The following is a 26420-nucleotide window of genomic DNA, read 5'->3' on the forward strand; positions in this document are numbered from 1 at the left end:
GATCCGGATCGACTGGAGGTGGCGAACTAGAGGACGGGTTCGCAAGACGACTGGCGCGGGGCGAGGCCACACAGCCTGCGGAAGAGGCTCTAGCACCGCCGCTTGTTCCAGGAGCCGAGGCGTGTGGGTGGGGCCGGAGTGTCGGGGTCCCGCCTCCTCCTCTCTCTTTCCCCTCCCTCCCTCGCCTCTAGGTCCCTGGGCCGGCGGACCCGCGGGCAGGCACTACCGGGCTGGACGACCTCGACCCGGCTCCCGGCGAAGCGCCGCGGAGGAGCTGCCCGGCGCGGAGCCCGGTTACGGGCGAGCCCCTGCAACCTTCCCCTCGGCGCTGGGCCGGCGCAGAGCTGGAGCATCCGCGGGGGCCCGGGCACGGAGGACCGACGGCCGGCTGCCCCGCGCCCGTGCCCCGCGCCCAGCTGCAGGGGCGGCGGCGACATGTACGCGCGTGTCGGCCTCCTGCTGCGCGCCCTGCCGCTGCTGCTGTGGGGCGGCCTGGACGCCCAGCTCGCCCAGCGCGTAGGCCAGGAGCTGCGCAGGGAGGCGGAGGTACGCGGTGTGTGGGGGGCGGAGAGGGTCCGCGTGCTGGAGACCCGCCCGAACTTTTGCAGTCAGGCCACCCAGCCGCCCCATCTGAGCTGACCATCGGCGTGACCCTCCCTTGTCCTCCTCACCCTTCGCACTTGCACACAAAGAGCCTGGGGCAGCATTCTCTCCCCTCCCACCCCATCACCCTACCCCACCCCCGAACCCCAAGCCAGGGCTGGAACCACACGGGCAGGCGGATCTGCACTGATTTCCCAGGACAAGGGGAAGGGGCAGCGAAAAGATACGATAGACATGCAAGAACTGAGGGAGAGGGAACCCCTACACCCCAGTTTAGCGGGGAGCCACTATCCCTCAACGCCTAGTCTGGGAGACTTAGCAGTTCATTCATCACACGCCCTCCCCAAGTGTCGGACGCTGCGGAGACTCCCAGATTGCTGGCGAGAACGTACTGCTGTCTGGCCCTGGCCGGGGACACGGGGAACAGCTCTGGCTTCCTGGGCCTGTGCTGCCCCTGACCAGCTGGGGCTAGTGAGCGCCCAAGCTCAGAACTTTCTGCATCTGTAAATGGGTGAGAGTAGCACACACTCTCTCTCTCCCCTTTTTTTTTTTTTTTGGCTGTGCTGTGCGGCTTGTGGGGTTTTAGTTCCCCGACCAGGGTTTGAAGCCATGCCCCCTTGCAGAGAGCGCAAAGCCCTAACCACTGGACGGCCAGGGAATTCCCAAGAGTAGCATACTCTTAAGAGTTGCTTCTAAGGAGCTTTAAACAGTGCTTCAGGACTGAACTGGAGAAAAGGGGGTGGGGAAGTGGAGGTGAACCTTAAAGATTTCCCATTTCATTTTCCTCCTTTGGACTCAACTGCTTGGTGTACGTTGCACAAGGGGACTTTTTGTGAGGTGGGGTTAGAGGTGAACTTGAGACGTCTACTTTCTAGATATAGGTGATTGTAATAATACACCAGTTTCATTTCTTTCTTCCCCAAAGGAACATCACTGTCTGTGTTCTTATCTCTTCTCTGGATTAGAAACTGGGGTCACCACTATTTTAAGGAGAAGGGAGGCAAATAAGTTTTAAATGACTGAGCCCAGCACTTTGCCCTGAGACTCTTACAGAGCATCATTCCTGCTGTAAAACTGCCAGTTGTGAGCTTCTCAGTATCCCCACTCCCCTCCCCTAGAAGAGAGAGACGTGCTGAATTTAAGAACCCTGCAAAATGAGGAGGACCGCCTCTGAACCACTCTTCCTTCCACCAGCCCTTTCCCATTACTGCTCTGGAGTATTTGGAAATGACCCTGCTTCCACAAGGGGGTCCTCTCTCCAACTCCTTCACTCCCTCCCATCCAAGCACTAGCCTCTTGCTCTGTGCTCTCTGCTTTTGCACATTCGGGAATCACTTTGTTTCTCTGAGTTTAGAGTCTTACAACATCAAGTGCAGAGTCCTCCTGGCCCCAGGAGAAGGCTTCTGTGTACCAAGCCAAGTCTTGTTAAGAGTTCCATCCCACCTCCCCCCAGGTCCGGGTCCCAGGCAATCCTTGGCTAGAGAACAGAGACCCTATCTCTGCCGCCCATGCCTGCGGTGGCCCCAGATGGAGAGAATTTCATCTTGGGGTGTGCTTGGGAAATGTAATATCTAGCCAATTAAGTCTCTTTCCATCTATTTAACATAACTGGGGGAAGGGGATTTTTTTTACCTCTGAGAGCAGGAACTATTTTAAAAGCATAAAGAACTCTGGAAATGTGTAATGGGGGTGTGTCCCTATATGCATATATATATGCAAATTGTGTGTCTGTGTCGGTATGTCTATATGTGTTTCTGTATATGGTCAGTTGCATGGGCTTCCGTGTCAGGCAGACCTGTGTGCAAACCATCAGTAAATTATTTAACCTCTCTGAGCCTCAGTTTTCTTCTCTGTGTTATGGGGGTTAGTAACACCTATTTCACAAGATTTGGGTGTGGTTTCATGAGATAACGTATGTGAAATACATTCTAGGCTCAGCACGGTACCTAGTATGTAGAAAGCAGTCTATCAAAGGAAGTTGCTCTCAATGTTGTTCTTGTTATTTTAGAAAACAGAGCTTCAAATTAAAGTCCTGGCTTGGTGACTAGCTCTCCTAGAACAATAATACAGGACAAAGTATGTAAGACAACAATTTTCAGCATTTGACAACAGGACTATAATTCTTAAGAGATGGTGTTGCAGTTACTATGGCTACATTAAAATTACTTCAAAATTCAGTGAAGTAAAAGAACCACTTTTATGTCCATAGATATTGTGGGTTAGAATTTCAAACAGGGCACATCAAGGCAGCTTGTCTCTGCTCTGCAGTGTCTGGGGATGGAACCATCTGAAGGCTCTTTACTCACCTCTCTGGCAGTTGACACTGGCTATCAGCTGGGGGCCTCAGTTCTTCTCCATGTGGGCCTATCCACATGGTCTCTGCGTGTGGGCTAGTTTGGCCTGCCTCCAAACATGGTGGTTGGGTCTCCAAGCTGAGAGCTGAGAGAGAGAGAGAGAGAGAAGAGAGTGAGAGATGCAGAAGTTGTATCTCTTTGTGACTTAGACTAGGAAGTTACATAGCCTCACTTCTGCTGTACTTCACTGTCTGGAGTCACAAACTCCAGGTCCAGGGGTGGGAACACAGACCCCACAGTTGGTGGGAGGAGTGCTGACCTCACATCGTAAGGAGAGCATGAGGATGAGAGATGTTGTGATCATTTAGGGAAATACAACCATCCACAGAAAGGAACCTGCACAAAGTGAGCCCCCTGATCACCCTAGCTCTTTGCTGCGGTTCATTTCCCTGACCGCAGTGCAGGGAGCCAGACCCCAAACAAAGCACAGCAGTCCTGCTGAGCTCATAGACAAAGGTCAAAGTTCGGGAGATGGAAAGAAAGAAATAGTGAAACAGCTGTGTGATCTTAAGCTTGTCTTTTCCCTTCTCCAGTCAGCAGATTCCTCTTCTGTAAAATAAGGGAGTTAAATTTCTTAAATGATTTTTAAGATTCTCTCCAGCACTAACATTCTTTAACTTTGGTATGTTTGTACGCCTTTGCCTCTGTGTGTATGTGTGTACACATTTCATCTACCTATGTCCGTGTCTATCTATCTGGATGTCTCTGTGTGTATTCCTGTGCCCTGCATGCATGGCTCTATGTGTCCCCTGTGTGCACACAAAGAAATAAAATCGAGGGCTTTCCAGAGTGGGCTTTGCCTTGCAGGGGACTGACTGCTTACAAAGCTGCATTGTGAACAGGTTCATTGTTGCCCACTTAGGAAAACTAGAGCTGCTCACAACATTAGTGAGCAGGAACAGTCTCCGCTGCTGAGTTGCAAGATTGAGAGTTAATGAATGACATCATCACCCTGGCCCCCCTCCCATTCCCAGCCAGGCCTTATCCTGTTCTTGGGCAACACAGACCATCCCGAGAGATCTATCTACCATGCATTGCTTGGACCTTCTTTAGCACAACCCGGCAATGTGTCCAGGACCTGCCTTCCACTCAGTAATCATGCATATCTGCACGGCTATTCCCAGTGTGCCAGTGCAACAGGAAACTGGGTAGTTTGTTTCTCCAGGGAGACACTGGAGCTTCTGTGGAGTATCCACCACCAGGTGCAGTGTCTGTTTCTCATACCACAGATCCATTCATTTTATTTTGTGTGAGTCAGAAACCCAGAAGCCCGGGCATGGAAGCCTTTCCCAAGAGCTCAGCTCAGTGATTCATAGGGTGCAGACGAGGCTCTGAAGTGTCCCAGAGGACCACAAGTTGATGGAAAAGCAATTGCCAAGCCAGTCTGAAAACCAAGACATCTATTAATAGTAAAAGCTGGATGGTGGAAGCAGGGACATAGAAGGGAGAGATTGTTGGACAACTCCTCCTAAACACAATCTTGGTTAGGGCATTATTTTGTCCCTTAAACTTCGCCCCACACCCAGTAAGGACCATGGGTCCATACAGTCTGGTTATTTGGCATTAGAAAAAAATACAAGATGGGATCTGGATGGAGACTAGCCAGCTAATGTTCTCCAACTTCCTTAAGGATGGAAAATGAAAGAAGGCATGGGGATTACAGTAAGAGGTATCTAAGTTATACCTAGACAGAACTTTGTGAATATGGGACCAAGGACAAGGGAAAGGAGGAGAAGAGGAAGGGAGTCAGACAGAAGGGAAGGGGAGGTCTTTGCCCAAAATAAAGGAAAGGGGCAGAGCTTGTCCCACTGCCCTGAGAACTTCAGTAGGTTTCAGAAGTCAGAGAGCAAAAGCAGTACTTCCTGGAAGCATATGTTTGTCTTTGTGAAGAACATACTTGGGTGCTATTGAATACCTGTGGCTTGTCAGAGGGCCCCTGTGGATTGTCATGGGAGATGTGATCCTAGTCTCTTTGGAGTCCCCTGCCTGAGCAGGTTCTTCCCTCTGCTCCACCCCTGGGCCTGCTCGTGGAGGAGACAGAAGGGATCCAGCTAGAAACACCCCCGGTTTAACCTTTTTTATATTTGAGGGCCATCTCCCAGTGGTGAGAGCAGCTTGGACCCTGTTCCTTCGGTTTTAAAGCCTCTGAGTCACTTGCTTGTTAGGTGTCAGAGGATTTAGATTCAAGTATGAAACACTATACTCCCTTGAGATTTACCTTCCTCATCTTTAAAATGGGAATAACAACACGTGTCCTGCCTATGTTCTTGCAAGGTAATTGTGAAGCTCAAAGAAGGTGAGATACCCCGAAAAGCTTTACAACAGGCAAGAGCTCACTGTGCTCCTGACTACCAGAAAACATTTTTACTTATGGGACATGGCAAGGCAGAACATCACCTGCCATCCCCCGCGTCTTGCCTTGGCTAATAATGCCACAGGTGTATCAGATGATAAACACAATCACGCAGAGTCACTATAGGAAGATTAGAATCATAATGGAACGTAATATGAGAAGTAATAGATCATAGGTGAAGCAACACGGTTTCTGCATGAGCTTGCAATTTTTTCATTCTTGGTTTCATTTTTTGCTGCTGCAATTCTTTGATATGGAGGATGTCACAGCCACTCTGTGGACAGGAGACTGGAAGCTGACCCCTCCTAGACTAATCTACCAAAGGTCCCTTCCAGCAATGAGGCTCTGCGACTATGGAAAAATAACGTTTTTAATGGAGCAACTATCGTAAAACTTTCCCAAAGCTTCTTCTTGCTGGATTGTCACGGCACTCCTGTGAGAAACATAAAGCAGTATTCCTACCCCCATTTTATATTTTGAGGCGCAGCGTTATATATATATAAAATTTTGTATGTATATATAAATTATAGCTTTGCCGTAGTTCACATAGCTAATCGGTTGCAGAAACAAGGCTACAGTAAGAGAAGGAGCCGGAGTAGATCTTAGCTCTAATCCAACCCCACCATTTTATAAAAGAGGAAACTGAGGCCCAGAGAGGCACAGGACTTGCTTAAGGACACACAGTGCACAGCAGCACCAAGAATAAAACTCAAGACACTCAGTCCAGTGCTCTTGCCCTGCCGGGTTAGTGACTCAGAGCTCCGGGATTCATTTTGCTACACCTCATTGCTAGTCTAGCCCTGCTCGGTAATGGCCAGAATTTCCCCTTCCTTCAGGCACTGAATGGGCTGGGCTCTACACACACTCCCAGGACAAGTCAGGACGGATGAAGGACTAGAGCCCCTGGAATTCTGATGCCTCTCAGCTTTCTGGGTCTGGGGAGAACCGTCTTCATTTTCCCCAAACACCACAGCCACCCCCAGGGCTTTGCAGAGGCGACTCCCCAGGGAAGTGGCCCCAGCCCTGACCAAGTGGGTAAGGCAGGTTGGCGCAAGCTTTCAGACCTGAGCAAGGTGAATCACTGGGGGCGGGGGCACAGCCCTCCAGCTTCCTCTCCATGCAGCTCCAGCCCTGGGCTCCATGGGAGAGAGGATGGGTGGAGGACAGGGCAGAGAGAAAACCTGATGTTTGAACTGTGAGGCAAAGAGGAGCAGCCTGGGCACGGCTTCCATGAAGGGGGACAGCGGTGATCCCAGGTGGAGCTCGGAGAGCCCCCGAGAGAGCACAGGACACCCTCCCGATCCTGCGTCATCCCCTGGGATCCCTTTGCCACAGTCACCACACTGCCCCACACCCCTGCTCTTTCTCCCAGGCATACGGGCATTTCTCTAACCTTCACAGGGGAAAACAGGCACAGCAAATGGGCAAGCAGAAGAGGGTTAGGGAGGCCTGCAGGAGCAGAGGGCATCTCAACCCTGCCTCCTCGTCACCCCGGGATGTGGGTCTCCCTCCACTCAACAGAACTTTAGGACACTCAGTATTAAGGGCCCCCTTCCTGTAATTAAAAATGTTTTAAGATATGTGCATAGTAAACATAGAATAAGTATAAGGGAGTTCTTAAGTTCTGATAACCCCCATTATAGCACTTCGTTGCTTTTATGGAAATATTAAGTGTCAAATTCTTAACATTTCTTTTACTCATTCTTTTGGTGTCTCTTGGCTGGTGTCCTGGATACTTGCTTACTCTGCCTTCTGGAAATTCAGCTCTGCCTTGAAACCCACAGGTCAGCCCAGGACTTCCCCTCTGATGGACCCCTGAAAAAAGCCTCCACCCCCATCCTGCCCTCCACCCACTTTGCCTGCCAAAGTCCCAGGCACGGCAGCCCAGCCAGGAAACAGGAGACGCCGCTAGCCAGTTTCCCCTGTCCTCCCCCTCTGTCCAAGGCTTCCAAGTTCCTGAACCGGAGCCAAGTCCCTGATAAGGGCTGGGTGGGTTTGGGGGGAGAGGCACAGGGAGGGCCAGCCTGTTAGCCTGTGACCCAGTCTCTCCCAAGTCACTCACTCAGCAAAACTGCTTCTAAGGAAACAATTCGCTGACTTCCTTTAGAAAGCCACTCTGTCCATCGTCACCAAGGGAGAGGGAGGAGGCATGGAAGAGAACCAGGCACCTGGCTGGGGTGAGGCAAGTCTGAGATAAAGCACCTAGAATAACAGAGGTGTAACTGCCTTGTTCAAAGCACTTCCCGTCTTATAGATGGGGTGCATTCCAAAAGTCTCTTGTTAATTTCCCCACTAAGGTAAATCAACCTGATCAACTGTTTATTGAGCATTTACTATATACCAGACAACTATGCTAGATGTACATTGCTATATTTAATCCTTCTGAGAATCCTGTGGGGTTATTTCTGTTCTCACATTGTGAGTGAAGAAATGGAGGCTCAGAGAGGTTAAGTAGTTTGTCTCTGGCCACCCAGCAGGGTCATGGTTGGGAACAGATTCTTGATTCCAAGACCTGTGGCTATTCTATGATGCCACACTATGTTGAGCAGTAAAGAGTCTTCCAGATTAAGTCCCTAGAACTCCTTTAATCCATTTTGCATCCCCAAATGGTGTACCTATGCAAAGGGAAAGAAGAAAACAATAGTGCTGAAATACTAATAAGTTAGCGCAGGAAGACAATAAAATGGACTTGGAAAGAGTTTGTCTAGAATAAGGGTTCCTTATGGAAAGTGGCTTTATTGAGAAGAGGATGTGGAGGTCTCTGGAGACAGATATAACGAAATCCACAAAAAGGAGGTGGGATACTTGCAAAGGTTTAGAGGCTTGCTGGTCCTGGCTCTTAGTGTCTGGTTTCATTCCCAACTTGTGCCTTTTCCTTGACGCAGCAGCTATGATTGGAGTTGATCTGAGTTAAGAAATACAGCAAAGAAGAGAACAAGGAAGACAGAAAATTATTTCTGGATAAGTAACACAGCAAGGAGGGGTAAAAATGAAGAGTCGATGTGTGTCTCTATAAGAATTCAGCAGCCGAGGTGATTTTTTTAATCCATTGGTGGGGCTTTATGAGTGAGAAGTGCAAGCAGGGAGCTGAGTGCATCATTTCCCTGAAGGGCAGGACTGCTGATAGGGATGGGCAATGAGTCACACACTTCTTTCCACTGGCTTCCAAGAACTATATCCAGCTGATCTGTTGTTGGCCTGGAACTGAGTCCAGGTTCTGACTTTGATGCCAGGACTCTTTCTGCTATAGCTCATAGACCTTGTTGGGAAAAGGGATGAGCCTGGGCGTGATGTATGTGACATGGGCCCTCGGAGACCCAGGGAGGGGAAAGGGTGCCACACCGTGGGAAAGCTGACCTTTCTCTCTCCCCCAGGCATTCCTGGAGAAGTACGGGTATCTCAGTGAACCCGTCCCCAGTAGTCCCGCCTCCACGCGATTCAGCAATGCCATCAGGTAAGACAGAGGGATGTGGAGGACTTGGTGGTGCTGGAGTGCAAAGCTCCGGTCACCTCCTCCCTCCTCTTAGAAGGCTGGTCTCCCACGTGTGCCCAGGGGGTCACACTCCATTGCTGCCTCCCTTGCCCCCAGCATCCTGCTGTCTCCAGGGGAGCTCCCTGCATTCATCCCCACCAGCCAGCCTCGCACTGTGGTCCTTTATCTCAATTCCTCCTAACAGGGAGTTCCAGTGGGTGTCCCAGCTGCCCATGAGCGGGATGCTGGATGCCGCCACGCTGCGCCAGATGACGCAGCCCCGCTGTGGGGTGGCAGATACCGACAGCCAGGTGGCCTGGACCAAGAGAGTCAGTGCCCTATTTACTGGACGTCGGGCCAAAATGAGGCGAAAGAAACGCTTTGCCAGGCAAGGTGAGCACTGTTAAAATCTAGCTGGGCTGGGATTCCCCAGTGTCCTGAAGCCCCATGGCCAGAAAAATACGTCTCATCCTCGGACTGGGCTCTGTGAATAACCTCGCTCCCCTAGGGTGGGTGAATAGGACCTCTCAACCCAAGGACCATCTTTGTGAACACAGATATTTAAGTCAGAATTATGCCTAAATTGATGAATTTTCTTTTTTTTTAATTTTTCTTTATTTTTTCATTTAAAAAAATTTATTTATTTATTTAGTTTTTGGCTGCATTGGGTCTTCGTTGCTGCGCATGGGCTTTCTCTAGTTGTGGCAAGCAGGAGCTCTCTTTGTTGTGGTGCGGGCTTCTCATTGTGGTGGCTTCTCTTGTTGCGGAGCACGGGCTCTAGGCCTGCGGGCTTCAGTAGTTACAGCACAGGGGCTCAGTAGTTGTGTCTCGTGGGCTCTAGAGCGTAGGCTCAGTAGTTGTGGTGCACGGGCTTAGTTGTGCCATGGCATGTGGGATCTTCCCGGACCAGGGCTGGAACCCGTGTCCCCTGCACTGGCAGGCGGACTCCTAACCACTGCACCCCAGGGAAGTCGCTAAATTGATAAATTTTCATTGTGCAAGTATTTTCCAGAGCAAACCCCAACAAGCCCACTTAATGCCTTGATCAATTTGCTATGTAGGGCAGTTAAACCATTGCCAACATTTTCCTTTATATTTGACTGAAGTCATTTTCATCAGAATCGATGTTTTTTCAAAAGCATTATTCAACAAAGATGTGATTCATCGATCAGTTTTATTTTGACCACAGCACATTTTTTAACAGCGTTATGGAAATACAATTCACACACCATAAAATTTACTCAAAGTGTACAACTCAGTGATTCTTAGTATATTCACAGCATTGTGTCCATCAGCACAATCTAATTCCAGAACGTTTTCATCACCTCAAGAAGAAACCCCATGCCCCAAATGAAACAGTCACTCCCACTCTTCCTCTTCCCAGCCCCAGGCAACCACTAATCAATCTCCTCTCTGACTCTGCAGATTTGCTTATTCTAGACATTTTCACACTACAGTTTCTGCCATTGTGATTTTCCTTGTGTAGTTTTGGGTTTTTCCTTCCCTTCCCCTCCTCCGCTTCCTCCTTCTTTGTCCAAATCCAATCTTCCAGGATCAGATGTTACAGATCTACGATTTATGAAGGAGATTTGATTCTTCTGTCAATTCTTCATCAATAACAAGTTTAACTGTGTGTGATTTTTTTTTTAATTTATTTATTTTATTTTTATTTATTTTTGGCTGCATTGGGTCTTTGTTGCTGCACGCGGGCTTTCTCTAGTTGCGGCCAGCAGGGGCTACTCTTCGTTGCGGTGCACGGGCTTCTCATTACGGTGGCTTCTCTTGCTGCGGAGCATGGGCTCTAGGCACGCGGGCTTCAGTAGTTGCAGCACATGGGCTCAGTAGTTGTGGCTCACGGGCTCTAGAGCGCAGGTTCAGTAGTTGTGGCCCACGGGCTTAGTTGCTCCGCAGCATGTGGGATCTTCCCAGACCAGGGATCGAACCTGTGTCCCCTGCATTGGCAGGTGGATTCTTAACCACTGCACCACCAGGGAAGCCCTAACTGTGTGTAATTTTAACATCTTGTTTGTACTAAGTCTAGTTTTCTTTGCTCAGTTTTCACGGTTTTCAAGATTCCTAACAAGATGGGGTTGCTCAGTCAGGTTCTCATCTCATTCATTTTACTGTGAGCGCTTAGGGCCATTGCCTCTTTTAATTTGCATTAACTACTCTGGCTGACAATACCCATTATGAACAGAACAAGTGGCACACTGTTTTTATTTCTTAGCTAATTCGTAAGGAAATTGTGACCTGTTCCCCTCAGCTGTTGGAGGATGTCTGTTTCCAGGTACTTGCCAATCCAGTTCCACTGTGTCTACACATCCAGCCACTCTGGGTCCCCAGTACTGTCTGACCGCATTCTGGTAAAACAAGGAGGAGCGATGGGGTCCAGACTCTGGACTCAAGATGTCCTTGGTGTCAACATGTTCTGCATCCCCCAGTGTTTCCGGATGGCAGAGGGGAAGGACAAGGTAGAATGGAGGAGCGGTGTGAACTGGAGCAGCGTCCCCGGATCCAGAGCTCTGAGTTTAGCTGTGTGACCTGGGCCATGTCACTTTGCTCTGTTTCCTCATCGGAAACAGCTTGTTCAGGTTGCAAAGGAAAGGCGCTGATTACTAAGGGGAAGGGCTTGTTGTGAGAATATGGTGGAAAATGGGGCAGCCCCGGATAGTCTCAATAGCGACACTTCCAGCCTAGAGTCGGTGTCCCAGAGAATTGAGACGATGCTTCCTGGGCACTCAGGACATGACCTGAGCATGAGGGATGCTTCCTCCAGGCAGCATCTCTTCTTCTTATGCCCTAAGGGAGGAACTGATGGAGTCCGTTTGTCACTATCCAATTTGGAGCATCCCTTTTGGACAGAAATTCATACTAAGGCACCTCCCTCTCCATCTCATTATCTGACACTGACCCCTGGTCCAGACAGCAGTGGCCAGACTAGACAGAGAATTTCTCTCTTATTCACAGCATGAACCACAGCAGCTTGAATTCTTTACCTCCTGGGTGGGAAGACATTCCCTAGAAAAGAGCTGTGAGCTTGGCAGGCACCAAGCACTTCCTATGCCTTAGGAAAGAAAATGTAATAATAACAGTTAATACACACTGAGCCTTTATGATCATGCCAAGCATGGTTCTGAATGGATTAACTCATTTAATCCAATAACAACCCAATGAGATGGGTACCATTATTATCCTCATTTACAGATGGGGAAAATGAGGGACAGCTTGAGCAACTTTCCCAGGGCCACATGGCCAGAGTGTGGCCAAGCCTTCTTTTCACTGGGAGGATTGTGTGATTGCCGGATGTGAAAAAACCCAGAAGGTGGGTAGGGGCTTAAAACGTGATGTGGATTTCTAGGCCAGTGACTTTCCATTATGTGGGTAAATGCTATGCCGATGAAATTGGGTTCCAGGTTTGCCAGATAAAATACAGGATGCCCAGTTAAATTTGAATTTCAGATGAACAACTTAACTGTTTTGTTTTCACACACTTATACTACAAAAAGTATTTGTTGTTTATCTGAAACTCACATTGGACTAGGCGTTCTACCTTTTCATTTGCTAAAGCTGGCAGCCTCATTCCAAGCACCAGCTCCGGACTCTGTGCCTGCAGGGCTAATCTTCAATGTCCCTGCTCCCTCACACAGCTGGTGGAGGTGGGGAGCCCCGGGGCGGGGAGGGGGGTGTATCTGGATGGAAAACGAAGGAGCAGGGATATTTATTGAGCACCCACCACGTGCCAGGCAGCTTTGTGCTGTCTTTTCATTTGCTATTTCACTTTTACCAGGAGGTGAGTCTTACCAACCCCACTTTGCAAGTAAGGAAACTGAGGCTTGGAGAGAGTCTATAATTTGATACGCGAGGTTGTAAGCAAAGGGGCTGGGATTTCAACCCACGTTCTCTCCACAGTATCAGTTTCCTGTTGGGAGTCAGGATTCCAGGGTTCCCCCCCCACCCCAGGCAAGGAGTCTAGCTCTCTGCCCTTCCCCATCTCCTTTTCCTTCCCTCTTCCCTTTTGAATTTTGGAGCAAGGGTGTGGCGGGTGCAGTGCCAGGTGCTGCTGTGGCCTGAGGGTTGCCATGGAAACCAGCCCTGCCTGGTCGGGAGTTTGGGATGGGGGCCTGAAGTGGCCAGCCTGCTCCAAGGACACAGACCTACAAGAAGACAGGGACGAGGCCTCAGGCTGCTGGCCAGGCGGTTCCTTTCTCAACAGCAGCCCCACCAAGGGCGCCCCCATCCAGCTCTACCCTCAAAGAAAATTAGTCTCTCAATACCAGTCCTATCTGTCCTCCCTAGCCTCCCCACTTCTTGCCCATGGAGTGAGGGGCCTCCCTAGCTGCAAAGAGGCAGAAGGAGCTGCCTTACACTTTTCTAGAAGCTTGAAGGTTTTGGGGGGGGTGGGGGAGAGTCTGAGAATTGGTCACCCATAGCAGGGTGTGAAAGAGCCCAGCGCCAGCCTGCCCTGTGCCTGGTGAAACTTACGATTCAATGAGAAGTGTTATTGGTACCTCGGGAACCCTCAGGCGGCGCCTCTGGCCTTCCTCCAGGCTTTCCTCCTCTGCCTTCCTTAGAATCCTTCCCTTTTCCCTCCCTGAGGGTTGGTCACTGGCTGGGAGGGGTTGGGTGGCTGCCAGGCCCAAAGGGGCGAGAGAAGGGACACGCCCAACCCCACTTCCATGGAGGATGGAGGGGGAGGGAAAGTGTGCTCAGCTCTTCTGCCAGCTGGAGAATTAAGGAGAATTTCATCTTGCGCAGAGCCCCTGCTATGACCCAGAGGAGGGATGTTTAGGCAAATTTATAAGCCTTGAGTCTTAGCAAACGGGCCTGCTTATCTGTGTGGTACAGTGGCCGGCGCACTGGATTTGGTGTCAGGGCCTGGGCTCAGGGCCTAGCCCCGCCACTCACTCGTTCTGAAGCCCTTCCTCCTGGCCTCAATTTCAGCAAACTAGAGCAGAGAGATGGATAAGGCGATGGCCAAACGTCCGTGACGTCACTCCTCCTGCCTGGTTCAGGCAAGGGTACCCCCAGGACAAAAAGGCAGGAGATCTGAACCTTCACCTGCCCCCCAAGGGGAGAAGGGACCCTGTCCTCTGGCCTGGCCTCCTAGCACAGCCGGGCCTGCCCTGCCCACTCATCACCCATGCTCCAGGGACTCTGGTCCATTTGGGAAACTGAGTCCCAAAGGCAGCATGATTCTCGGCTGCTCACAGGAGTCCTGCCTCCAGAGCTGTAAGTCTTCCACAGTTTCAGCCCCTGAGCTTGCAGGGCTCAGAAATAGCCCACGAAAAACTCTGGGATCTGGACCTTCTGAGCACCCTGGTCCTGGGTGCAAGGCGAGCTGCAGAGGGACACGGTTGACCTGGGGCTCGGGCAAGAGGCCAGAGTCTCAGGCCACAGGGAGGAACTGCAGTTTGAGGCAAAGGAATAGGAACTCTTAACTAAGTGGAGATGGAAAAATCTCTCTCGGTCAGTGACAAACACACCCTTTGTTCTTATTTGTTTTCACCTCAGAGCTCTGCAGAGTCCCTGAGGAAGTGAGGGGGAGGGCCAGGGGTCAGAGAAGGACCTCGAATAAATGGGCCTTGTGGTCTCTGGTCAGCAGCAGGCCCAGGGCACGGGAAAGGGAGCTGGCAGGAGGGTGTGAGGGGTGGAGAGGAGGAAGGGGGAGAGGGCAGTCATGGCTGTGGCCCCTGTGGCTCCACCCCGACACGGTAGACAGGGGCTGGGATTCGCTGCCAGCAAGAGACGCAGCAGGGTTTTCAAGCTCAGCCCAGATTGTAGGGAAGATGGCCCCAGACCCGAGACTCCTTCAGGTTGGGGACTCTTCCTGGGTAGAGGCTGCTCATCCCCTGTCATACTGAGATCTCCCCAGGTCGAGCCACTGGAGTAGGGACCATGCAGGACAAGCATAGTCTTGTCAGTCTGAGAGCAGTGTCTCCACAGCCAAACAGGGGGCTTCCCATTTGGGCTGTGGTTCCCCCATCACATCAGGGACTTCCTGGAGGAGGACCTATCTCCCCATCAAAAGGGTCCGCAGGGAGCAGCCCCAGGCTCTGCAGCAGGTGTGACTGATGTGGCCTTTCTGGGTGGCAGGCAACAAATGGTACAAGCGGCATCTCTCCTACCGCCTGGTGAACTGGCCCCAGCACCTGCCTGAGCCGGCAGTTCGGGGAGCCGTGCGCGCCGCCTTCCAGCTGTGGAGCAACGTCTCGGCGCTGGAGTTCTGGGAGGCCCCGGCCACAGGCCCTGCTGACATCCGCCTCACCTTCTTCCAAGGGGACCACAACGACGGGCTGAGCAACGCCTTCGATGGCCCAGGTGCTGACACAGAGCCTCTCTCCCACACGGCAGGAGGGAAACCCAACTAGGAGAGGCAGTCTGGGGAGGGCAGTAGAGACTTCACTCCCTCTTTGGCCTTGGCCAAGCTGCAGCCCCCTCTGAAGAACCTTCAGTCTTCCCATCTGTAGAATGGGAACAGTGGTCCCTGCCCTATTAGGTGCCTCATGGCTGAAGGGATGGTCACATGAGGTTCTCCATGGAGAGTGCTTTGCAAACTCTAAAGAGTATTATGTCTTTTGGGAGAAACTTCTGGGGTCCTGTCACCCATCCCCTGCCTCTAGTCAGGCCTGTGCCTCTCTTGTTCTCCAGGAGTGAATGTTCTCCAGACCAAGGCTCTAAAAACATCCAGAGGCCACCACAACCCCGCTCCCGCCCTCCCACCACCCACTGCACAGTCACTGCCACAGGGCAAGAGGCCTTCTACCCTCTCCCTGCCACCTGCTTCACACACCCACAGCCCAGACTGTCTGCCCCCGACCTAAAGGCTTACGGCTGCAATGTAAACCGCTCTCCTCCCCTTCTGCCCAACACTAGCCTTCACAACCTGAATGCAGGCCATCTATGCATCTCCTCCCCACTAGTGAGGCGAGGAGACCTGATCAGACCCCTTCAGGGTGGGGACTTAAGCCCTTGTGTCGCCTGGGTACTTGGGCCCCACCTCCCCCGCACTCTCCTGCTTTCCATCAAGCCCACTCAGAGCAAAGCCCACTTCCAAGCCCTGCTGCTGAGACCCAGGGTAGGACTGGGAGAGATTTAGGCTCTTCAAGAATCCACATGTAGTACACACACGTGCTTGCATGTAACTCACTTCACCCACGATATCTCCATGAGACATTGATATCCATACCCAGGTCCCCAGGTGGAGTCTGGTCACTAAGACGGCACTGGACTGGGAGTCAGCTCTCTGATTTGAGAGAGGTGTTTTGTCTGAGTTCATGCCTTCTCCCTTCGAAACCTGCCCATCTGTCTCCCAGGATTATTGTGAGGGTTAAACAGAAAGGGCTTACATGGCTCGAAACAGCTTGGGGCATATTCAAAATTAGAAGCATGTATTCCTCCTACAAATGGCCGGCTCTCCACGCCCCAGTAGGCTCCCTTTAAAGGCAGCCTCCCAACCTTTGTCAGTCCCCTCTGGCCTGGGCTCCAAGAAGGCAACGCCAGAAGGACCTTCAGTGGGCTTCTAGGCCAGCATCATTGCAGTGCTGTCTGCCGACTCCTGCGGAAAGTGAATTGTGAGGGGGTAGGACCCTAGAAACTGCAGAATTGCATCTGGGGCCCACTACCAGCTTGAGAATCACTGATCCAGCCCATCTCCCTCTGCTCACTCCTTTTACAAGCAGGGAAGCAGGGAAGTAGAGACCCACACAGGACCCTGGCAGAGGGAAGGCAAGAGTGAAAGAATGCAAGAATATATAGACTTTTTTTTTTTTTTTTTTTTGCCCCACTGCGTGGCATGCGGGATCTTAGTTTCCTGACCAGGAACCCAACCCGTGCCCCCTGCAGTAGAAGTGCAGAGTCCTAACCACAGGACCGCCAGGGAAGTCCCCTACATACGCTTCTCTCTCTCTCCTTTTTTTTTTTTTATAAATTTATTTATTTTTGACTGCGTTGGGTCTTTGTTGCTGCACGCAGTTTTTCTCTAGTTGCGGCGAGCGGGGGCTACTCTTTGTTGCCGTGCGCGGGCTTCTTACTGCAGTGGCTTCTCTTGTTGCAGAGCACGGGTTCTAGGCACGCAGGCTTCAGTAGTTGTGGTGTGCGGGCTCAGTAGCTCTGGCTCGCTGGCTCTAGAGCTCAGGCTCAGTAGTTGTGGCGCACGGCCTTAGTTGCTCCGCGGCATGTGGGATCTTCCTGGACCAGGGCTCGAACCCGTGTCCCCTGCATTGGCAGGTGGATTCTTAACCACTGTGCCACCAGGGAAGTCCCCCCTATATGTACTTATTAATAAATAAGCTATACCTACCCATAAACACACTCAGCACCCAGATCAAGAAACAACATTACCAACACCCCAGAAGTCTCATTAAGCCCCCTTCGGGGGTAACCACTGTCCCTACTAGATCTCTTCGAAAGTAAGTAACGGTCATTACCTGCGGTAGACACTAAGTATTACATGTAACATACACAAGTACACACATCCCTTTTTAATACTCAGAACAACCCCGTGAGGAGCAACTCCCTTATCAACATGCCCATTTTTCAGATCTAAAATCTAAAAGCTAAGACACAGAGAGGTTAAGCTATCTGTCCAAGGTCACACAGCTAGTAAAGGGATAAAACCGGGATTGGAAGCTAGGCAGTTTGGCCCCGTGCTCTTTGTACACCACAATCCCTCTTAGGCTTCCAGGCCCCATAGCCTAGTCATCTGTTCATTGCTCCACACTTCAGCTTCTGCCAGACTTAATTAGGAGGGAAATTACTCATCAAAAACGCAGCCATACACACGCCAATGGCATTTGCGCCGGGCGGTGGGAAGTTGGGGGGTGTCGCGGGCGGCGGCTCCGCCTGACCTCCTCGCCGCCTGTAGGCGGCGCCCTGGCGCACGCCTTCCTCCCCCGCCGCGGCGAAGCGCACTTCGACCGCGACGAGCGCTGGTCCCTGAGCCGCCGCCGCGGGCGCAACCTGTTCGTGGTGCTGGCGCATGAGATCGGCCACACGCTCGGCCTGACCCACTCGGCCGCGCCGCGCGCGCTCATGGCGCCCTACTACAAGAGGCTGGGCCGCGACGCGCTGCTCAGCTGGGACGACGTGCTGGCCGTGCAGAGCCTGTATGGTGAGCCCCCGGCGCGCTCGCCACTGCGCTCTCCCCTGTCCCCTGCGCCCCGGGATCCCCAGGGCTCGGACACCGGCTCTTCAAATAGGATCCCCCATCCTAAGCGCAGGAAGCTGGCCTCCCCATCACAGGTCCTTCACGATGCTGAAGCTTCAGGCTCCCCTCAAATCTTGAGAAACCTCATCTCCTGCTGTGCTTCACCCGCATGCCTGGCCTCTATCATCCCAACCAATTCCTGGGCACAGCCCTCCTCTGCGTTCCAGTTGCTGATTCCTGCCCAACCAGGACCGCGCAATTCCTCTCATATCCCTGCCCCATCATCCAGACCCAGTCCTCGGTCCCACCCAGACCCCAGAGTCCTCATTCCTGCTCCCAGCTCCAGTGGCTCTCCCCCAACATTTCCCTCTCCGTGAGCTGATGCCCACTTTTCCCCCAAGCCTGGGCCTCTGCCTGGCGGTGGACTTAGACAGGGTCTTCTCCCGCAGAATGAACTGACTGCTGCTTCCCAGAGATTTATCTGGACCCCAGCCCAGGGCTGTGACCCTGAGTACGTGGTGTGGTGGGCAGGGCCAGGATCCCTAGGATCAAGTACCATTCCATCGGGGTTAGCACTTGCTCTTGGGCAAAGCACTTCCCCTTTTAGAGCCCTCGTCGGTTTTATCTTCTGGGGGAAAAAAAAGGTGGGGGGGATAATAATTGAGGCCCTGCTTACCTCCCAGGGCTGTTGTTCTGGTGGATATGAACATGCTTTGTAGTCTAAGAGACCTACACAAAGGTAATAATAATAGCTGCTATTTCACGAGTGTCTACCATGGGCCAGACACTTAACACACCCATGAGGTATCTTTTTATCCACAAATGAGGAGAATGGGGCTCAGAGACGTTAGATAACTTGTCCAAGGTCACCCAGCTAGGAAGGTGCAGACCAGGATTCAGGAGCTGGTGCCGAATTCTAAGCTTGTTGGACTCTGCCTCATTCTCATAAGTGAAGTATAGTGATGTCATTATTATAACTGCTGTAATTATCACAGCCCAGGCCCCTGAACTCTGCCCTCATGCCATCTGCATTGTCCAGGACTCAGGGAAGAGGACCCTCTGCCCTTTTTAGTTCCAAATCCTTGTTTGGTTCCCCCACTCCAATTTTACCCTTTTCCAGACTGTTCGGCAGGAAAGAGGACTTCTGAGTTTGGTGCTATGGTTATAACACCAACAACCAAGGACAATTCTTAACCCCCCACCCCTGCCCTCCTTCCCTGCCCCTCATGTCAGATAATGAAATGAACCAAGGGGGAGGTCTCGAGCACTCAACACACCCCCAACCAGTGTGCATTCTCTCCCACTTCCCTCCTTCCCTGTGAAGGGAAGCCCCAGGGCGGCTCAGGGGCCATCCAGCTCCCCGGAAAGCTGTTCACGGACTTTGAGGCCTGGGACCCCCACAGACTCCAAGGAAGGCGCCCTGAAACCCGAGGTCCTAAATATTGCCACTCTTCCTTCGATGCAATCACTGTAGGTAAGATGGTCCCGCTGGTCCCTTGCTTCCTTCTTCCCTCCTCCTGCTCCACATCTCCAGGGGTCTCCGGAGCTGGAGTACAAGGTTGGGGGATGAATTATAAAATCCAGAAATCCCAAGTCACAAGCATTCTGCAGGGTAGCAAGCCCACGCCAAGCAAAACTCTGCTTCCTCCTGCACTTTCCCCTCTGCCCCAGCTGTGCATGCTGTATCCTCTCTGCTGCATCCTCTCTCGTCAGTTTGGGAAGCTGGGTTCTAGGGAAGCACCTTCCCTGGAAAGAAGGCAGGAGGCTGATGGTCACTCCTCAACTTTCTCTTGTCTCTGGGCAGATGGGCAACATCGACTGTACATATTTCAAGGGAACCAGTTCTGGGAGGTGACAGCTGATGGCAACGTCTCAGAGCCCCACCCACTACAGAAAAGGTGGGCAGGGCTGCCCCCCCATATTGAGGCTGCCGCGGTGTCATTGGAGGATGGAGACTTCTACTTCTTCAAAGGTACCAGCCCTGGGGCAGATGAGAAAATTGAAGCCTAGAGAGGGGAGGAGTCTGCCCAAGGTCAAAAGAGGGGAGGAGTCTCAATTCCATTCTGAACCTGCGGCCCCAGAATCTCTCCCAGGAGATTCCTTTAGTGATGGATTGGGGGGCACAGGTGTCACGGTTGTCCCAGAGAGAGAGCGGGTGGGAGAGCTTCAGAGAAGAGTCTAGAGGGAAGCAGAGGATGGCTCTGAGCTCTGCAATACAGCAGAAGGACAAACCTTCCTTGGAATCCTGGCTGTGTGAGTCTGGGCCTGTCACTTAACTCTTGGAGCTTGAATTTGTTGAACGGGGAAAATAATCCCTCAGGTTTGTTGGGGAAGGAAGATTAAAAGAACATAATGTCTGAGGAATGTGCAGTATGAGAAAATTGTGTTCATTCATTGATTCAACAAATATTGAGTGCCTTCTACAAACTCGGCTGGAGGTGTTGGGATACAGTAGTGATCAAAACAAAATTCCCTGCCCTCACAGAACTGTTGGTAGTAATGGCCGTGGAGAAAGCCCCTGGACTTCCCTGAAGTCTACCACTCACCTGGGAGGGCGCGTGCTTCCCGCCTGGGTTGGGGAGGTTCCTTCAGAGCAACCTGCCCTCTGCGGACACCTGCTGCAAGTGGAGGCCACAAGAGTCCTTCCTCTACTGTTTACAACTGGTCTATTTTGATTATCACAAATACTGACCACCTTGGACTCCAACATGAAGGGGAGTAGGAATATGGGGGGACAGAGGTGGGGTAGAGGACCAAAGGGCGAGCGCACCAACTCACGCTGGCTCTGCCGATGTCCCACAGGGAGTCGATGCTGGAGGTTCCAGGGCCCCAAGCCAGTGTGGGGCTCCCCACAGCTGTGCCGGGCAGGGGGCCTGCCCCCCCACCCGGATGCTGCCCTCTACTTCCCTCCTCTGAGTCGCCTCATCCTCTTCAAGGGCGCCCGCTACTACGTGCTGGCCCGAGGGGGGCTGCAGGTGGAGCCCTACTACCCCCGAGGCCTGCAGGACTGGGGCGGCGTCCCTGAGGAGGTCAGCGGCGCTCTGCCCAGGCCCGACGGCTCCATCATCTTCTTCAGAGACGACCGCTACTGGCGCCTCGACCAGGCCAGACTTCGAGCAACGCCCTCGGGCCGCTGGGCCACAGAGCTGCCCTGGATGGGCTGCTGGCACGCCAACTCGGGGGGCACCCTGTTCTGAAGATGCCCCCACCTCTTAGTGAATTGCTGGCGCTCTCTCGTGGCCAACGCGTATCCCCAGCCCCAAGGGCAGACCCTGTCTGGAAGCCTCTGAGCCTCCCTGCAGAAATCCAGGCAGGAAAGTTCATCTGCGTTTGTTCCCTGGAGAATGTCTTTGTGCTGTCAAGACATTGATCTTTGTGGGATCAATTTAACGAGAAGCCGAAAAGGATCCCAGACCCCACGGCCCTTTCCCCAAAGACTCATTCCTCCCCAGGCCTTGGGGATTTTGTTTCTTCCCCTAAAGGTGCAGTTCCTGTCCATGAGGCCACAGCACTGGGCAACCAGGAAGGATGCAAAACTCAATGGAGAAGTTGGGACCACTTTGCAAGACTGTCCCTTCCCCTCAGGGCCTCCTGGCTCAGTCCTTGGAGGATTGTGTCTTATTTAATCAGAGGCCCCACCCCCAGGAAGATTGGATGGATTGAGTACAAGGGTCTCCAACCTCAGGGGTGTCAGGACCCAGAACAAGAAGGAGACTGATGCAGGCCTGCTGGGCCCTGTTTCTTTCAGGGGTTGGGGGGAAGGCTGGAATAAAGAGGTGCTCCCAGCTGGTGGGCCTGGAGGGGGGAAGCAGCCTTCCTTGGACACGTTTCCAGTGAGAGCAGGTGGGTATGGATGCTAGGGAGGCTGCAACCATGTTCTTCCGGTCAAAGCTGGGACCAGTGAGTTGTACGTGTGTGTAGTTGTGATAGGGAGAGGGGCCCTGCCTCTCTCCTCAAAGATCAAAATATCCTTCGTCCACCTCATCCCCCAGGCCAGATGAAGGACCCTGTGTGGCAGGAGGAGGACAGGGGCCTCTCTGGAGGTCTGCACAGCTGCAGTCGCTGGGGGCTCTGCAGGCCGGGAGAGCTTCGTGCTCACAATGGCCGCATTCTCCTGGCCACACACGAAGCATTCCAGGAGCTCCCGCTGGCTGGCCGAGAATAGCTGGGATTCCTGGAGAAGGACCCAGCTCTCCGGCCTCCCAGTCTTCTGTCTCAGCGGCTTCTGGGACTGGTTCTCTAGTCCTGCCCCCAGCACACCTGCCAGTGCCTCCTCTGCACACACACTGACCTCAGCCAGACCGGGCTTCCCGCGGGAGGGGAGGAAGGTACGGCCAGCTTCAGCCCTCAGCTGCCCGTGGGCATTCCTGGCCCGGCAGCTTCATTTTCTTCTCTGCGCCGTGGGGAGAATGGCCTTTGACTGCCCTTGGCTGCAAGTGCTTTGTTCCGCCGTGTCCGGGGGGAGTTGCAGGGAGGAGGCTCTCCGCCTGCCCTTTTCCCTCTGGCTTGAACCCAGGGAAAGGGGAGGAGGGTCGATCTTTATCCCACGCCCCACCTCAAGGCACTGACACTTTGATTAGGGGCTTTATTGAATGATTTGAGGGAAGGGGCAAGTTTCCCAGAGGGGTTATTTTCTCTAGGCGACGCCTCTGCTCACCGGGCCCGAAGGACGTGAAATACCCCAGAGATGAGCGTGAGGCTGTACCAGGGGGCGCGAGTCAGGTGGGCGGTGGGCACTGCGTGCTGACCCGGGCGCTGGGGCCCTCGGGAGGCGCTGTTGGAGGAATGGAGCTCCAGGTGATGTTGGGCTCCGCATTGATGACAGGTGGGGCCGGTCATCAGCGGTGGGCCTGCTGGGCTGCTCGGAGTGGGGCGCTCCGGGAAGGCGGCTCTCAGGTACGTACTGGAGAGCGCTCCGCGTCGGGGGTGGAGGAGAGGGTGGCGGGGAATTTGGAGTCAGGCGAGGATGGAGGGCCACAGAGACCGGGGATTGGGGGGCGCTCAATGGCCCACGGCAGCCCCCGCGCCTCCAGAAGCCCGCGCCTCCCGCAGATCCGGGTGCTCCAGAAGGCAGTGCGCCACGTAGCTCTGCGGGCTGTGCAGGTTCCTGCACTTCTTGCAGAAAAGGATCTCGCAGCGCGCGCAGCCCCCGCCGCGCAGGCGCCGCCGCCGCGTCTCCAGCACGCACGGCTCCTCCGGGGGGATCCGTTTCCTGCGGGCAGGGGCCGGGGCGCTCAGGGCACCGCGCTGCCAGCTCCCGCCCGGGGCCCTGGCGCCAGTACCTCCCGCCCCCGCCGAGCGGCGCGCCCTCACCTGTTGGCGGGAGGGGCCAGGCCGCCGAGCAGTGCTAAGGGGCTGAACCAGCCCCAGAAGCCGCTGTCCGCGCGCCGCAGCAGCGCCACCTGCAGGCTGCTGGACTCCTGGCTCAGCGGATTGTACGACACGGAGCCCCGCTCCCGGCCCTCGCCGCCCTCCGCCTCCCCGCCCTCCGCCTCGCCCTCGGCCGCGCGCTTCTCCAGCGGCCTCTCCTCGTCCTCCTCCGGCGCCCCCTCCGCAGCCTCCGCCTCCGCCTCTGCCTCTCTGGTCCTGGGCTGCTCCAGCTCCTTCTTCCACAAGGGGGTCTTCACGCCTGCGGGGGCCGGGGGGCGGGGAGGAGGTCAGTGAAGGGCCTGGGTACCCTGGTACCCTGACTGTTGCCCACAGCCCGACCGACCGCCCCCCCCCCCCAAAAAAAAAAAAAAATAGGCGTTCGAACGACGGTGCGCACGAGATGCCCGGAGCCAGCAGGATTCCAAGAGAGGGTTACAGAGTGTGCAGGATTTCCTGGGCAAAGGAAGGCCTGGTTTCCTGGGTCCCCACACTTCCTAGCTGAAGACTCGGGGCAAATCACGTCGCTTCTGTCACCTCCGTTTCCCTCTCTGTAAAATGGGAAAAAGTAGTGCCTATCCCAAGGATTACTGTAAGGCAGGTATCAGATCGAGTCTGTTTGAAGCGCCTGGCTCAGGGGCCGCGGGAAGCCATCAACAAACAGGTGCAATGAGCCTTGCGAACCCGGAGGAGATGGCGGTTCATCACCACCTTCCTTCTAATTGGCTCCGGGGTGGGGACTGATCTCTGTGCAGGCTGTCAATAAACATTAAGTGCACTGATTGGAATTTCAATAGGTGGTTTATATTTTGTTTTCTGGATGGAACGGGATTTCCGTCTTCAAAGTGGGCCATACCTTAAGAAAGCCCAGCAACACCTGCGGCGGGGTGGGCAGGCAGGTGGGCACACAGCGCCTCTGCACTGTTAGAAATGGACGCCTCTGATGAGCAAAACAGGAAAAGTGCCCCTTATGAGCGGACTAAATAGAAGTTTCCTTGCCCTCCCACCCCATGGGCAGACCGATTGGGAAAAGGCTGCCCTAGGGGGGAGCCAATTAGGAAAAGGCGTCTATTCCTCCTTCTAGGCTTGACCCGAACCGCCAGCTGGATTTCAGCCACAACTGTCCCCCTTGCTGGTGTTCAGGACACAAACTCCACAACCCCAAGCGGCAGTCCTGGCAGGCGGGAAGTTCTTGGACTGATGTGAAAGTAACACGGCCGCCGCCGGTAGGTGTCCACCACTCACTCAGCAAACACTGACCCAGCCCCACCATGTGCCCTGCTGGCTGCTTGATCTGGGAAGCTAGACTTGTAATGAAAAAAAGGGGGAGGAGGGCAGGGAAGACACAATTCCTGGGGTTTGCGCTGGAAAGGTCTAGAAATTTTTCTATTGATCCCTGCCCATCATGATTAAAGAGGTTGGAGACAAAGCGGAATAATATAGTGTTCCAGCCCACATGTATTGAGCACCAACTGCACATAGTCACCGGGCTAACCTCTTCATACATCACGCCCCTTCATCTTCCCGACCCTCTCAGGCAGGTGATGTGGTAGGTAACAGAGGGGCCTCTGAATTTCAAGACTTTTGAAACCTTTCAAGAAAAGTTGTTTCAAACATTCTGCCAGTTCTTGGTATTGCTAAATGTGGAGAACCAAGATCCACTGTACTTTTTTTTTTGGCCACGCCACGTGGCATGTGGGATCTTAGTTCCCCAACCAGGGATCGAACCTGTACCCCCTGAAGTGGAAGCCCAGAGTCCTAACCACTGGACCACCAGGGAATTCCCAAGGTCCACTGTACTTTTATTTAGGAAAACACATGAAGGAGCCTTCTGGTTGTGAAAGGCCAGACGTAGTGCACAGCCAGAAAAGGGTGCTGGGAACATTTGGGGAGGATGAGGAATTGGAAAGGAAGGTTGGGATTTGGGGGCCCAGACTATGGAGTTTGGACTTTGTCCTTCAGCAGTGGGGAGCCACTGAACGTTTTGACACAGGGATGTACTCAGAGCCATCCTTTAGGATGTTCCCTCTGACAGAAGGAGACAGAGAGGGACCTACTTAGGAGTCATTACAGTGGTCCAGGCCAGAGAAAAGATCCGAACAGCAGCAGGTGAAGATGAGAGAGCAGATGTCAAGAATATTCAGGAAAGAGAGAGAAGAGGGCTTGTACATGGATGGGTAACTGAGAAAAGGTTGGGCTTCTACTCTGGGATTGCCATGGTGATGTGTTGATTGGTCCACCCTGGAGTCAAGAGCCCCTGTCCTCCAGCCCCACTCACCATGTTTATCCATTCTTCCCAAAGCTGTGCTGCCCTCTTCCCTTGCTCAGGCACTGGGATGAGAGGGAGTTCCCACAGAACTTGGTCTGGTCTCTAGGGCCTCTGTTGATTATGAGGGGGCGGAGCTAGAACCCCACCTGCCCATAGGGTTCCACCCCAGAATAGTTGCCTTTTCTAGAGCTTCCAAAAGCACCCCCAAACAGTACCTTTTCTCGTGGGAAGGTATTAAAGGGATAGAGAGCAACTTTGGCCCCCAATAGACTGGGGTCAAATCCCAGCTTTACCACATAAACATAAAAGCTATTAGCATATTACCTTTCTGACCCTCAGTCTCTTTATCTGTAAGTCAGAGATGGCAGTGCAGTACCACAGTTTACCTGGCCCACAGAAAACACTTAAAGCATTATGTTTATTTCCATCACTATTTTCTCTTTCTGTTCTATCCCTGTCCTTCCTCACCCTTGCTCCCCAGCCTACTGACTTCCAGCACATTGCTTTAGCTCCGAGAAGCAGAGGACATGGTGTGAAGTCCTGTAGGAAGCAGAACTCGGGCAAGAGCTGGGTGTAGCTCCTGGATGTTCTGTATGTGTGTGAGAGAGCTGGGGCTGGGGAAGGGAATAAAATCATAGAAGCTTGGGAGACTCCTTCTTTTCCTGGCCTGACAGTGGGGTGTGTTGGCAGAGTCAGGGGTATGGAGAGGGGCAGAGGATGCAAACCCAGATCTGGAGAGTCTCACTCTGATGGGATACAGTTGCTGGAGTCAAGGAGATACCAGTCTGATAGGGGAACATGATATGGTCCTCCATCCAGGCCTGAAGCGGGGCGATGGGGTCTCTTCCTTCAGGCAT

The 26420-nt window shown here is 53.2% G+C and overlaps 2 protein-coding genes across 9 annotated transcripts; one reads left to right on the forward strand and one right to left on the reverse strand.

Annotated features, from left to right (window-relative positions):
* MMP28 (matrix metallopeptidase 28) lies at positions 1-24082 on the forward strand. 8 transcript variants are annotated; one of them, XM_089901046.1, is made up of 9 exons: positions 457-546; positions 8196-8342; positions 8685-8764; positions 8988-9175; positions 14876-15100; positions 17646-17891; positions 19252-19401; positions 19732-19899; positions 20730-24082. In XM_089901046.1, the coding sequence occupies exons 4-9, from the start codon at positions 9016-9018 to the stop codon at positions 21122-21124; spliced, it is 1344 nt and encodes a 447-aa protein (XP_089757172.1). In that variant the 5' UTR covers positions 457-546; positions 8196-8342; positions 8685-8764; positions 8988-9015; the 3' UTR covers positions 21125-24082. The 8 variants fall into 8 exon arrangements, 6 of the variants coding, with proteins under 6 accessions (XP_022408394.1, XP_022408391.1, XP_022408393.1 ...); XM_089901047.1 differs by having other exon boundaries at positions 458-546; positions 8199-8342; XM_022552686.2 differs by lacking the exon at positions 8196-8342 and having other exon boundaries at positions 17-546; positions 20864-21065.
* PGBDF (plakoglobin binding and degradation factor) lies at positions 22455-26420 on the reverse strand. The gene is made up of 3 exons (XM_030763137.2): positions 26345-26420; positions 23241-23556; positions 22455-23139 (listed from the first exon to the last, which is right to left on the reverse strand). The coding sequence occupies exons 1-3, from the start codon at positions 26418-26420 to the stop codon at positions 22929-22931; spliced, it is 603 nt and encodes a 200-aa protein (XP_030618997.2). The 3' UTR covers positions 22455-22928.

The sequence above is a fragment of the Delphinapterus leucas genome, chromosome 19, assembly GCF_059928025.1.
Source record: "Delphinapterus leucas isolate spDelLeu-1000000601 "Yukka" chromosome 19, BTC_Dleu_Yukka2, whole genome shotgun sequence".
Taxonomy (NCBI): domain Eukaryota; kingdom Metazoa; phylum Chordata; class Mammalia; order Artiodactyla; family Monodontidae; genus Delphinapterus; species Delphinapterus leucas.